At 45.9% G+C, this 15,448-nt stretch overlaps 1 protein-coding gene across 1 annotated transcript in view; it reads right to left on the bottom strand.

Annotated features, from left to right (window-relative positions):
• KIF26B (kinesin family member 26B) overlaps positions 1–15,448 on the bottom strand; it is a 460,855-nt gene that overhangs the window by 262,794 nt on the left and 182,613 nt on the right. The window contains exon 3 of the mRNA XM_063082813.1: positions 854–1,387. Coding sequence (XP_062938883.1) covers positions 854–1,387 — 534 coding nt within the window. The remainder of the gene's footprint in view (positions 1–853; positions 1,388–15,448) is intronic.

Here is a 15,448-nt window from a genome sequence, read left to right as displayed (position 1 = left end):
CTAATTTAAATAACCGAAAAGAGAAAACGAGAAAAGGGAAAAAGCACCTTTGGAAACCCAATCTCCAAAGTATTTAAAATTAGTTGCAAATAGAAATGGGTAAAGGTCCATCAGGTACGAGAGCTCAGGAAGAGTCTGTACCTCTTTTAGCAGGTGCAGACAGTAGAAGCAGACTGCCAACACGGTTCGTTGTTCCCTAATACATTTTATTCAAGTGATGTCCAGCCCTAACCACAGGTTGCTTTAAAATCATGATTTGAGGGGCCCACAATATTCTCTGGTCCAGAAATCTCCCACCCATTCATCTTAATTTCTAGAATCTCTGCTAACAAGCACAAACACAATCCCTTAAGTTAATGCCACATATTAGGCTACGTGTCTTGCATACATGACTTATTTAATCCTCCCTATTGTTATATCCATTCCTAAGTGGGGGATGTGACTTGAGAGAGGGAAAACCCATTGTGCATGTTCATGTCCCTTGTGTAAGGTGACTTTGCTAGTAAGTGGACCAGTCAGGGCTTGGACCCCAGTCCAAGTTCTCCAAGGCCTACGTACTTAATCTGTGCAGAAAACCTGACAGCTGGGAAGCCCTTGGCATTGCCTGGACCAACAGGGTCTCTCAGGAAGGAGATATTGAATGAGCAGAGAGAGGGCTGGAGTGGAAGGTTTGCTGGGCACAGTGGGCACACTCTCAAAGCAGGCAGGCCTCGCTAGAGCTCTGTGATGAGACCCGCAGGGGCCACATGGAAATACCAGGCTCTGAGTTTCCAGTGGAGAAAGGAAGTACTGCCCACTTCTCTGCTTTGACACTGGCCAACCCTACTCTTTCATGCTTATAGAGGCTACTTACCTGGTAGGGGTACAGGGTGACCCCGTTGGTTCTCGACAGGGACCAGGTGCCATCCAGGAATTGGTGAGCCTGGATGGCCGCCGAGTTGAGGATGTTCCCATTGCTGAGGCTGGTGGCCATCTGGAGGCTGACCTTGGCCTGATGGGTTGGGGACCCAATCTTCTTTTCTGCCCCATTGCTGACCCCAAGGCTGTTGGGTTTGCTGCTGTGCTTGTTGGTGAAGCCTGTGTAGTTGGAGGTGGCGTAGGAGGCAGGCACAAAGGCCCAGTCCCTGGGCTGCTGGAGCCCACCCACATGCCGGGCCCCCACCAGGGTGGGGATGTTGGAGAGTGGTGGTGGGGAGCCAGGCGACATATTGTAGCGCTCGCTGCCAGCCTCCTGCTCCAAGGTCAGCACCATCTGGATGGCTTCCTGCTTCAGCTGGTTCAGATGCGTGGCACAAATGTCACAGCGGTTGTCCCGATCATTCCATGCCTTCTGGATGGTATTGGGGACCTGGAGTTTGTCGTGAATCACAGCAGAGAAAGCAGGGTCCTGGAGAACATACAAGCAGAAAAAAATAGCCTGTAACTCAAAGCCGGCAAGTGGATTTAACGAGGCTGATGTCTCTCATTTACTTTGCTTTAATTATTACAGGAAAGCTGAATAACACAGAGAAACAAGCACCGGGAGCGTTCATTGGGGATCAAAATATTTCCTGGTTCTGCTACTTGTGACCTTGGAGTTCTGTGTGACCTTGGGCAATTAATCTCACTGAACCTCTCATCTGTCACACAAGGTCATGCCTGTCCTTGATGTGAGGTCCTTCCAGCTCCATGACTCTGTGTGTAGGGAAACTGGGACAGGGGACTAGAGCATCTGCATATAGGGACAGAGGCTCAGCTCAAGGCTGCTTTTCTGCTAGGTCATTAGGAGAAACTCTGCACTTTTGAGATGTGCCATCAGCTTTTATGTGGCCGAGTGGGGTTTGATGTGCTATAGGAGACGAGGGCAGTGTGGGCCACAGGGTGGGCAGGAAGATCACTGCAGAAAGGGTTGTTCTTAATTATGATCCATCTTGATTATGGGCGCCAGCACTGTTTTCCCTGTGTAACTACCCTGAACAGCTCCTCAGCATGCACTGATTAATTGATTAATAAATCAAGAGGCCTCTTTACACAGCAGCAGCAGCAAGGACTGGCTCAGGAGGTAGACACTCAAGACAGTCAGAAAAAATGAGGGGAACCAAATAAGGGGGTCAAGGTCAATCAAGTCTCAGCTGACGAAGTGATAGAAACCATATGACACCTGCCCGAGGCGTCCTTCCCAGCCACAGCTGCTCTGTCCAGAGTCTCCAATCACAGCTCAGAGTGTGGGACCTGAAAGGCCCCTGAGGGACCCTTCTAGACCAGACTGTCACCTGAGTTTACAGATAAAGAAACAGCTCCAAAAGGGTTCAGAGTGTGGACCACAGACACCCAGGCTTCTTGACCACTAGTCCGTGATTTTTCACTTCAAGAGCCAGAGCCATATCCTCCAATAGACTGATAGTTTTTGTGCAGACATATAAAGTGTTTACTTCATTCACTTAGAAAATGTTCATTTATTCAACAGGAATTTATCTGGGCCCCAGTATGTGCCAAGATCTACTTTCTTGCTTGTTCACATAACATTACATGATGAGAACGTTCCTTTATCAATAAACGTCATTTGAAAATGTGCGTTTTTGTTTGTTTGTTTTGGTGGCTGGCGGGTGCAGGGATCTGAACCCTTGACCTTGGTGTTACAACACTGAGCTCTAACCGACTGAGCTAACCAGCCAGCCCCTGAAAATGTGTTTTTTAATGACCCCGTGGCATTTCATCCTTTAGTTGTTCCATAATTCATTTATTTATTACACCTTGTACTGCATAATTGAAGAAAACATGGGAAATTAGAAGATATTCAATTGCGATCTACGACCAATGGCTTATGGTTTCAAGTGACCAATCTATTTGGTTTCAAGAGACCTCAGATTAATTGCTTATTTAAAGTATCTTTGCCCCGGTGAAGAGGCAGCGACAGGAGAAGCTGCATCTGTCATCACGGTTTACTTTAGATGGGAGCCCTTAAACTTGGACTTGACACAGAGACGCATCCCCTCTACAGAAACTGCACGCTCCGTCCCTGGTCCTGAGGATTCCTTTTCTCTTTTCTTCCTGGTTTTCACTGCTCCACCTTGAAAGCAGTACCTTCTTTATCCAGCCTACTGTGATTTCTTGCTCAGCTTCCAACGCTTAGCAAATGGGTATGTTGTCTTCCAACCTGCCAGGCATAGCAGCAGGCTGGGGATCTAAGGATACAAGAGAACGATTCCTGTCCCCTGGGAGTTCACAGTCGGGGGCATTCTTGGTTCCTGGACAACCAAATGCCACATCCCTCTGCGGTCACCTCTATTCCATTCTGTAGTGACTCACAGGACCAATCAACACACACTCGGACACACAGGGCTCAGCACTCCAACCCATTCATGAGATGTCAGCAGGAACTCCAGCTGTCCATCAGTGTCCCCCATTCACACCTGCGCCAAGCAAAGTGGCCCTGCGAGACCCAACAAAACCACCCCTGAGTGCCACGGCCAAGGCCACTACCAATATGAAGGCCACAGACAGCCAAGAAGTAGCCAACAGCCCACCATGGTCCCATCCAGAGAAGGCTGAGATGGATTCTTTAAAGACGATACAGTTGTGGGCTGATGTCAAAGAGGTGTTCCTTAAATTAAGCCACCCTTGACATGACATCCCATGTTAGTTCGTCACCAAAAGGCCTCAGTAAGTCGAGATACACCTTATGGAAACTAAAATCCCTTGCAAGTGCTTGTCTACACATTATAAATATTTTAGTGCAACTGAAAACTTCAAAGAGGAGTGGCCAACGCAGAGAGCTTTCAGTAAGTGCTGACATAAAGAGGATACTGCATCAAGAGAGAGTAGTAATAAAAAGAGAAAAGGAGTTGTTGGAGCCCTGGACGACGCACTATACCAAGCTCCTGACGTGGGCACAGAAAGTATTACAGTGGCCCCAGGAGATGGACTAGAGAAGCACCCTCTGGATGAGCTGGCACCAAAAGAAACCTGCACCCGGACAGGGAATGAAATAATGAAATAAGCATCCAGACTGCCACGCTCCCTCGCTCGGGGCTTCGAACACATTTGCACTGTCTAGTTCCGATCCACCCCGTGACATGTGGACATAGCCAAATGGGAACAGCAATGAACCGACCCACAAGCTGAACCTCTATTTTTAATAAAGCCCCAGTTTTTATATCACCATGTTTGAAAATGGACTGTTGGCACTTGGGCAACATTTTCATCCTAAATGTTAAATTTAGGGGTTCTGTACGCCAAACGCTCTCATCTTCCAGGAAAATACACAAGATCGTTTTTGCCCCACCTCTCCCATGAAGAGCCATCCGAGAAGACACTTAGGAGACTGGTAACGTTCCCTAGAAGGAAGGTTAGGGATAAATGGAGCTGATGTTCAGATACCCAAACTGCCCGGGTAGTGATCGCTATAAAAGAATAAAGACAATTCCATGAAATGGCTTTCCAATCCTTTTACTGCTCTTTGGCTTCTAGGGGGAGTTCAGGAAAACAGGGGGTCCTGCCACATCCTCAAGGGTCTCTCACAGTCTAGTGACTGCCTTAGATTGACTCACACATCTTCCTCTCCCAACATTCATTCCCCAGGCAATCGTGTCCGAGCTTCAGTGGCCATCTGTATCCTGGTGACCTGGAATTCTCTATCTGTAGCTCTTTCTGCCTTTCTCCTAAACTCCAAGCCTTATATTTAAAGGCCCCCTGGACAACATCACCCAGATAAAAACCCTCCAACCTGACAATGCAAAATTAATTTTCCTTGCCCCTAAACCTAGTCTTATTCCAGTAGTCACTAGCTAAGTAAATAGCATCATATCCACCTCGGGGCCCAGGCTAGAAATCTAGAATCTTCCTTGTCTCTTCTTTCTTCCTTACATCTACCCACCAAATTTGGTAGATGGTGCTTCTTAAAAGCTCTTGTTTCTGGGTTCTCAAGAAAGTCCCTCCTCTCCACGCCCGCTGACATGCTAATGCTGTCAGCATCTCTCACATTGCCAGTCTCCCCAACTCTAGCCTGGACCTCGTCCCCCACGACAAAATGATTTTACTAAATGCAAATCTGATCACGTCATTCCCCTGCGTCCCTACACCTCCACCCTAATGGTGATCTTATTGTGGATAGTTTTTATTTGTAGAACTATTTCTCCATTATACTCCCAGATCCTTCAAGGAAAATATTCTTTCTTCCCATCTTTAATTCCCTAGTGCCTACTACATAGGAAGGGCTCAGCAAATATTTGCAAAATGAATGAACCGAGGTTAAAAGACTCGAGTAGCAAAGTTGGTCTAGGTCCCTCATTCATTTATTTTGTCTAAATGTGTCAGTCACCTACTATACAATTGTCATGAAACAAACTGTATTATTAATCCATTTCTGTTGCTTATAACAGAAATACCTGGAACTGGGTGATTTATAAGAAAATGAAATTTATTGCTTACGGTGTCTGAGGCTGGGAAGTCCAAAGTCCAGGGAATACAGCTGGTGAGGGTCTTGGGGGTGGTGACAGTGACCCAGGCGTCTCACATGGCAGAAAATGGAGGAGCAGAGAGAGACTCACCTCTCATGTGCTCTTCTTTTAAAGCCCTCAGAGCCATGCCCCTGACCACCATTATTAACCCATTCACTACCACATGGTCCTACAATCTAATCACTTCTTCAAGACCCCGCCTTTCAATTACCATAATAGGATTTCCCACTCTCAACAGTTACAGTGACAATCAAGCTTCTGATATATGAACTCTGGGAACACAATTCAATCAATCCACAGCACAAACTCTTCCAAAGCTAAGGCTAATATAGTTTTCAAACCATACTTGATCTACCTGGCTATAAAGAGCCTCATGTAGATTAACCATAGTCTGGAATCCTCCTTTGACTGATTCTCCCTTAAACTATTAGAACAGATTCTCTGGCCTCAGTACAAAATCTATTAATCTGTTTCTAAATTCCCAAGAAAGTAACATTTACATAGAAAGGATTTAAAAAGAAATTGTTTTAACCATCAGCCCAGCTCAACAGCAAGAAAACAAGACTCCAGACCCGTACTCCACACTGGGGCCAGCAAGGTCTGACCCCCAGCAAGCAGGTGGCATGCTTATTTTTCAAGCTCTCGAGGCATGAGGCAGGACTGAGAATGACGACCACTGAGCCCACCCAAGCAAGAAAACAAGAACTACTGCCCAGGCAGATAAAGCCATTTACTGATACCCTCTCATTGCATTTCCTCCCCTGAGCTTAGCAGCAAATGCTAATGCCACTTTGGAGGACAGGGAGATTTTCCACGTTATTTTAGCTTGAAGAGTCCTTTGAGTGTGTTCCTCCAAAGCCTCAGGGTCTGTGATGAACACAGCAGCTGCGGTCAGCGTCCAGCACGTGTTGCACAAATTGCTGTTGATATTTGCCTCTGGTTTATTATTCTAGAAGCCCTCTAGGGACAAGCTCAACAAGATTTAAGCTGTTCTTCAAAGGCAGCTTCTTTTCACTTTGTTCTCAGACTTTCTTCCTCCATAAAGGCTGTCCCATTTAAGACCCAGAGGGAAGGCCCAAGAGGGAGGATAGTGCTGGGAATGAAATGTTTTGTCCCCCACAGCTGGTGGCTTCCCAGAAGATCAATAGAATTTACCTTCAGGCTCCTTACAATCCTTCCACTCCCGCCCCCTGCCACGCCCCAGGAGCCTCCTTTCTTTCTCAAGAACCTCAGTGTTCTTTGTAGCAGTTCTACCTCCCAAGCCAGGTGTCAATATTAATAATTCTATTTTCTGCATGGATACTGTGAATTTGAAAGTCTGCAAAATAATAGCAAACCTTAGGTGGATCTGGACCAAGAATACCAATAATCTCATTCATAGTTAAACATTCAAATATTTGGACTCAAGTGTCTCTCAAAGAAATAGTATTTCCCCCCCCCCCCAAATAATTTCAGAAGAAGAAAGATCAGATAATCTGGCCAAATCTGAATTAGCCATTGTCAGAGAGGAGAGATAGCTGAAATCTAAAAATGCTCCCTAAATGCCACCCCCAGTGGGTGTAACTTCTTCCTCGAGCTCCCCAACCTTCCCATTTCATTTTCCACACGTGCTTGATGGGACATGGAGGATCTAGAGGATGCACAGGGTCGTTGTCACCTGGAGTCCTTCTCACCCAGTTGTCATGTTGAATCTACCCAGCAGGAATTTGCTGACGGCCAAACATCAACATCCTTTACTCCTATGGTTCTTGGAGTTCCCAGAGCCACAAACAAGGCTCATGACTACAGGGAATAAACCAGAGTGACAAAGTACTGACATCCCATTGCTCTTTGTGGGGAGAGCGGCCACCCTCCAGATTCTGCCATTCTCACTAATGCAGTGTGTGCACTGAAGACAGTCCCTAACAGTCCCCTCTGGCAAAGAGGACACAAGCATGGGTCATTCTCCTAAATTAGGAGGCTGTGATGGGGAGGAAGGGGTGGCTGACATTCCTACCGCATTAGAATAAATTATCAATGGAAAGTTCTTTCTGGCCCATCGGGCAGCATCTGAACCCAAGGTTTATCATCGCTGTTATTTGCCTGCTTTGTGAGCCGACAGCTCTCACCCAGCGATGACAATCACACATGGGCATGTGCACAAACGTCAATCCTAGTGTGCGAGAAAAATGAACGTAAATGCATAAAGTCATGCTGGGTAATGAGCTCACAGAGGCAAAAAAAAAAAAAAAAAAAAGAAAGGAAAGAAAAATACCCACCAAAAGGAAGAAATGTTAAATGTCAGACCAAAGTTGTTCTACATAAGAAACCAAATTAGCTGGGAATGTAGTGACTGTGCCCAGCCTTGGCGACTCTGCTCTGGATTATTATGGACATGTGGTCCTATTAAAGATCACATTAAGTGAAACAAGTCAGGCACAGAAAAGGAAATATCACATGTTCTCACTTATTTGTGGGAGCTAAAAATAAATGAACAAATAAATAGATACACAAATAAACTGGGGCGGGGGGGAGAAGACAGAACAATTACAATTCCTTGAAGTTGATATGACAAGCCAACAGATAGGAGGTTGTGGGGAGGGAGGGAGGTTTCGGTCATGGGCCACAATAATCAACCACATTGTATATTGACAAAACAAAATTAAATTTAAAACAATAATAAAACAAAATAAAATAAAATTTAAAAAAAGACAGCCCGTGCAGCCCAGGCTGAATGATCACCGTCTGCACAGGAGGCTGTTGGGAGTGCCAGAGGCGGGTGGGAATGCAATTACCAGGGCTGCTTGCTGTGACATGTGACCAAGTGTTGCAGATGATAAGACTTCTCTAGCTCAAAAGAAAAAGGGAGGTTTGTAATTAGAACTCAGTAAGATTAGGAACAGTTCATGAAGTACTCAAAAAGAAGAGGTGAGCTATTTCTCATCTTGACCACATTTTTTTTTTTTATGTCTATGTCTCATCTTTTCCAACCAGATGGCGTGAATAGTATAAGCAGTATCTGATTCTTTTCATGTGTGTGTGTGGCTGGCTAGTAGGGGCACCTGGTGTGATAACACCAGGCTCTCACCAACTGAGCTAACCAGCCAATGCCAATTCTTTTGAAACCTTCTGGCTAAGAGTCTGGAAGGTTCGAGTCCTGCCTCTACCACTCAGTGGCTGCACAACTGGGAACTGTTTTCTAAAAACCTATCCAAGCTTCAGTCTCCTTAAATGTAAAAGTAGGAATTGATAATGGCACCTATTTTATCAAGTTAAGTAAGGACTGAGTGTGATAATACCTGTAATGCATTTAGCATAGTCCTGGTCCTTGGTAAGTGCTAGATAAATGGTCATAATTATTATCAATTTTACTATTCTCAGTAGCTAAGTCAGTGCCTTGTACAAATGTGTTACTTTATACAATGGTGATGGTGGTGGTGGTGCTGATGGTAATGACAGTGACAAAGAACTTGGGGATTACTTTTATCCAGTAGGGTTTAGCAAACACTTTTGGAATTAAGAAGGGAGGGAAAGTGAGCTTCAGTCAACCACCTTTTTCATCTGGGCAAGTCAAAGTCTTCTTAAAAGACCCCAGAAAAAGAATGTGTCCCTGGAGTTTCCGAGCCAGGATCCCCGAGCATGGACTGAACGGCTCCCAGCCTTCCTCTCTATTTTAAGAGATGAAATAACCCAAGGGACATTCATTTCCACAGAACTGAGAATACACTACTTCTCACTATACCAGAGCACATAATTGAAAAGTATTTTTTATTTCTCCCTTAAGTGTGGGCAGTGCTCCAAAGGAGCTTTGCTAAATGTTCTATTGGAGCCACAGTCATCTCCTGGACAATGTCTCCTAGGAGCTGCCAACCTCTACCCAGGAGAGGCAGAAAGAAAAAGATGACTTCACATGAGCTAACTATCTTCAAACCTGAAAATCTTGCCCTCTAGTCTTCCCCCTGTCCCTGGGGAAATGGGATCCATTCACAAACAGACTAAGAGCTTAGGATGCGACAGTAGATTCCTACTACTTATACCTAAAATGTTTCCCTTAACTTTAAAGTTCATGTCCACCATGACACAAAAACAAAGTGCTAGATTTTAGAAATACAAGCACTGATCAAGATTCTAGTATGACACTAAAATTTTCCCTTTAAACTACTAAAGTCTATCTAGACTAGATGTATTTTTTACGTGCAGGCTTTGATGTACCATCAGGCAGCAAATCAAATTATTTTCAATCTATAAGTAGTTGTATTAGTGTAAGGCTATTAAGGATTCTGTTACTATCTAATGATGAAATTGCCTATGTTTTTTTTTTTCCTTTAATTGATTTTACATGCATGAAATACTTCATGAATATACTTGGTTGTGTTTTCTTGGACTTACTACAAAAACATGAAATACTTAAAATTTGGTGTTATTGCTGCTGTTCTTAAAAGAAGAAATTTTAACAGATAAAACCTGTTTGACCACGTCCTATGACAAATTTAAATGCTTCCATGGTTCCCCTGTGACCAGCCCTTGTGGCCCAGTGTTTTGGGCCCCACGTCATCTGCCTCAAACCATCTTGTGAGACATCTCTCACAGCTCAGGTGACCCTCCAGTAGACACCGCATGGGCTTCCCCCTGTCCCCAAGAAGCCCCTGCATTTCCCTGCTTCTGCGTCTTTGCTTAGGTTCCTGCCATGATGATAATTCCCATCTTCCCTTGTGAACCATGAGAAAACTTTTGGGGCTGATGGGTACGTTCACTACTGTGATTGGGGTCATGGTTTCATGGGTGTATATCTATGTCCAAACATATCTGAGTGTACACTTTAAATGTGGACCACTTACTGTATGTCACAACTATGTATCCAGTGAGCTAAAAAAGCAAATCTCATTCATTCATCCTAAGGCCCGGCTTGTCCATGAAGTCTGACCCCTAGAAGGGATGTCTCCCTCCACTGGATTCCCATAGTATTTCTCTCGGGCTTCCTTATTGGAGTTGAACGTGTTCTATCTCTGCGATCATGGTAAATTCCTTGGGGGCAGAAACCATGCCTTGCTTTTAATAGTAATGATAAAGTCTACTCTTGCCTCCTGGAGTCTACTCCCAAGACAGAAGCCAGGGTTATCCTTTTAAATCTTAAATCTGATCCTGGCATTCCTCAGGTTAAAATCCTCCCCTGACCCCCATCCTACTTCCCTCAGTCCAGGTCAATGTCCCTGCACTGGGCCCAGCAGGATCTGGCCTCCTGGTTCCTCTCCGACCTCAGCTCCTGCTACTCACTCCCTGGCTCACTCTGCACTGGCGATAAAAGCCTTCTTGCTGCTCCTTGAACACACCAGGAATGTTCTCTCCCAGCTCAGTGACTTCGTACTTGCTGTTCCTGCTGCACGGAAAACTTTCCCCTACAGGTATCTGCCTGGCTGCCTCTCACCACCTTCAAAGTGCTCAAATATCACCTCTTAAATGAGGTCTTCCTGGACCACCTAATTAAACTTGCAAACTACCTCCAGCACCCCCTAACCCCTTTCTGCTCTGCCGTATCCGTATTTCTATGGTATTGCCACCTTCTAATATACTGTATTATATTCATTGTCTCCTCCTGCAAAATATAAACTGGATAAGAGCAGGGGCTTTTTTGTATTTTGTTCACTGCTGAATCCTTAATGCCTAGAACACTGGCGGAAGTGTAGCAGGCACTCAGAAAGTATTTGCTGAGTGAATCAATGAATCAATGAATCAATTTTCAGTGTTAGGGGTTCCCACATCTATTAGCGTCAACGTTCATATGGATTTTTATCCCTTCTTGCTTTGTAGTAATGTTGTCTTTTTTGTTTGTTTCTGATAGATTGTAGTGTCCTGACCTCTTGTTTGTTCCAATAGACCTCCACGACGACCCCCTGCAGCAGAATCACTTAGGAAGCTCCTCACATAGCAGACCCCCTGCACTAGAATCTCGGGGGGCTGGGGGGGGGCTGGGCTCTGCATGTTAACAAGCACCCCAGGTGGTTCCGTGGTGCACTGTCACAGAGGAAGAGATGGGAAGGGAGACAGAGGGGAGAAAGGGGGAAGAACTAAGGAATAGAAAGAGACACCTGCTTCTCCCTTTCAAGTCCCTAACATTCGCTGTGGCCTTCAGAGAGGAGCCAAGTTCACGAGGAGGTCTCCATCCACCCAATGACATGCAAATCCTCTGAAAACCTCAGGGCTGGGGGCTGCTGCTTTCTATAGACAGTAACTCAAGACCACGATAAATAGCCCTCAAGACACAGCTCAGAGGTGAAAGGTATAATACAAATGTCTGTTCATCAAATTCTCTCCCTACGCCAATGGTTCACAACCAATGGTGGGTTCGAGCCCCAGGAAACATCTGGAGACATTTTTGGTTGTCCCACCTGGGGGGAGGCCACTGTCATCTTGGTAGAGGCCAAGGATGCTGCTAAATATCTTACATTGCACAGGACACCCCCTCCCCTTAACAAATGTGAGACCCTGGCACCTGATTCCCTCTCGCCCCCTCTCCTTAAAGAGGAATCTCTATGCAGCACAACGAGGTGGGAGTTCGAAATCCAGAAGCTAATTCTGGCTCTTCTCTACCTCAGTTTCCCTTAAGTATGGGGATACTAAACTACAAAGCTCCTCCCTTAATGTTTTGACTCTTCCATTGTAGCTGACAATGGGTTGGGTATGGCAGGTGGGTAGGAGCGTGCCACGGGCGGGCACAGCCCCCGACCACTAAAACCCCACATGCTGGTGGACTTCAGATCCTGGACTGTCTGTCCCAGCCCCCAACCTCCCCTCTATTTGGCTACACTGGCTGTTGCCCTCCCTGGTGACACAGGCGCTGTCACAATGCCACTAGATGTTTACGAGAGTGTGGTGGAAAAGGCTGATGTGGGCCCCAAGGTCCCCACCACATGATGCCATGAATCTGGTTCGTGGCTTAGGCGGCTGCTTACAGAGTCTGTCATTTGCATCTCTGCCTCTCGGCCTGGGTTTGAGAGGGGACAGCTGAGGTCGCTTTTACTCCGGAATCACCCCAAGCCTCTGGCCAGATTTCACATCATGGTAACTTTGCAGTTTCCCCCTTGGAGGAGAAAACCAAGGCCACGATAAGACAGAGTCATCATGAAGATATAATTTGGTGCAATTACAGAGAAGACCAGAGATGTCTCTGTTCCTGCATAAACCACATTTACGGAGCTCAGACTACATGCCAGGCTCTGTGCTGGGTTCTGTTTGGTGAGGGAAGTTGCAAACCCTTCGACAGGAGGTGCCCAGGCTGGCACAGACCCTCAGAGGAAGAGGACTGGAGCTATACCTTTGTGCTTTCACTCATGATATATTAGAAATGACCCAACACAACCTTGGGCAGAGGATGTCCTATCCCAGCAATGTCTGCCAGAGGTGTCGACACTCACAACTAACAACTCAAAGGCCTACCTATGGGAGACATACCATATGGGCAAGGCAGCTTTGAACAGGGCAGGATGGCAGGGAACCGAAGGGGAATGGAGGAGGCGGGGCAAGAAGCCTTCCTCCAGGGACTCGGCCACATCTCTCTGTCAGCTCTGGTCAGTCGTGATCAGACCCAAGATGCCACTTGCCACAAGCTATTACATACCCCCAAAGTCAGAGAAGCAGCCAGCCACTCTCCAATCAGATGTCGCCTCATTAATCCTGACCAGGCGTTACTGCAAGACAGGCAGGATCTCTGACATGACCATGGGTGTGTACCATGATCTGGCACTTTCCTTCATGTGAGCCACTCCCCCCAAGCCTCCACCAAGGAAAGTTAACCTCTTTACGGGCTGCGCTCTTCATGGGCTTCTCAGAGGACCTTGTGGTCAGGAGAGCTGGCAAAATATCGTGAGGATCTGAGCACAGGCTGAATGAAGCCGTCTGTTCTGAATGGTCCCTTCTCGATGCCCCTGCATAGCCTCAACCACAAGCCGGCGTTCATGCATGAAAGAGAGAGAACCTGAGCAAACCAGGAGCTCGCTCCCGGCTGCCTCCAGTCATCCCAGCCCTTGGGAGCCTAGAATATAACAGGGCACAGCTGTGCTTACCTGCTCTCCTGGTAAGTAACCAGTCCAGCCTCATGTTTTAAAAGAGAGCTTTCTGTCTATCTGTAACAGGCCCTCCAAGACAGGTTTGAATGACTCAATTCACGTACATTGTCTGCCTGTTTGAATCACATGAGAAACTTAAACCAGCAGAAACTACCCCACCAAAATCTCTGATGTGTTCATCTTACGGAGAATATGAACAGCCTCAATGGGAAAGAGGAATAAAGCAAAGAGTCTATGAACACATTCAAAGTAGCAAGGGGCCACACTTCACACGTTCCCCACTCCACACACACACGCACACACACATGCATGTGCACACGTGTGCACACAAATGCACATGCACACAAATGTATGCATGCACATGTGCACACACCCACATACATGCACACATGCACTGACACATGTATGCACATGCACACACACGCACATATATGCATGCACACAAATGCACACCCGCATGTGCACACACAAATGCACACACGTGCACACACCTGCACAAATGCACACGTGTGTGAATATGCACATTCTCACACACACATGCAGGCACATGTGCACTCACACGTACATGTCTCTGGGAGGAAACAAGTGAGACAGCCTTGGCAGTGGGGGTCTGGGGAAGCAGCACAGGAAGTCAGGCTCAGGAACTGAGATGCCCAAGGGTGGGAAGAAAACTCATCCCCCCACCGCCTGCCTCTACCGGTTTTCCTCAGGAGGGATTCCAAAAATCTGTAGACACATTATTTTATAAAGTGGTGTGGGTGGTCCAGTGAGAGATTAAGATTACAAAACTATGCCCCAAGTATTTCCTAGGTGACTTTGGTTTTTGGCAGCTGGCCAGCATGGGGATCTGAACCCTTAACCTTAGTGTTACAAGGCGATGCTCTAAGCAACTGAGCTAACCGGCCAGCCCCTGGGTGACTTTAAAGTGGGGATAGGAATGGGAGAAGAGAAGCACAGAAGCCATTGTAGAATGGATTTTAATTTTGATTTTGTACAGAGTGCGGTACAATTTGAGAATATTTGGGAAACATGGTGTGCACCAGACTTAGACTTTCTGTATTGATAGGCAATCAGAAGAAATGAAAGATTTAGGGAAGATCTTTCCCACACACAGCCACATTTTAAAACCCTAAGATGTCATTTTACATGTAGTACTCCCAAATACAAATACAGGCAGATTTTTGCCTGGTTAATCTATTCGTTCAATATATTCATTCACTCATTTACCTCTTCATTCACTAATTTTCATTTATTCATCAAACATTTTTAACTACCTAATTGTGCCAGGGCCTTTGGTAGGTGCTGGAAAGTAAACACAGTCCTAACCTTTATGAAATATTATAAAACATAGTGTAATCAACGACTCAAAACAGAAAACAGTCCTTTCTCTTCATCAGGGGAGCTGATGAAAGAATTAACAGACCAAACAGAGCACTGGACATGAATTCTGAAGACCTGGGTTTTAGACTATGCTTTGCTATGTTCCAGATTCATAGCCTTGTCCGTATCACTCGACCTTCTTGAGCACTGGTTTCCTCATTAGTAAAACCAGGATAATACTTATCCCTTGGCATCGATGTAAGGATTAAATTGAACCACAGACATCAAAGTACTTTGTGAAGAGATGTACAAACGTAGCATATTGTTAGGATAAACACTGAGTTTTTCCTATGTTTAGCACATGAAAAAGCAGTCAGGGCATAGCCATGTCCTATTCAATGCACTCACCAGCTCTCAGCTAAGGAGCTCATGGCCCAAGTATCAAAAGGGACAATAAAATAACGGAACCAGAAAGGTTGCACCCAGGTAAGCCTTTGAAAGGTCAAGATCGAAGTGCCCAGTCAGCTCAGTGTCCAGCTTTTCGTCCAGACCCTCCACAGAGAGAAGGAAATGCTGTCACATAAATTTACCACAATGGCTAGGTCAGAAAAGATAAACACAGAAGTGGCTCAGTTTCCTCCCTGGTCT

Source organism: Cynocephalus volans, chromosome 18, assembly GCF_027409185.1.
Source record: "Cynocephalus volans isolate mCynVol1 chromosome 18, mCynVol1.pri, whole genome shotgun sequence".
NCBI lineage: Eukaryota > Metazoa > Chordata > Mammalia > Dermoptera > Cynocephalidae > Cynocephalus > Cynocephalus volans.
Note: the sequence above shows the minus strand (reverse complement) of the source record. Positions and strands in the feature narration are given on the sequence as shown.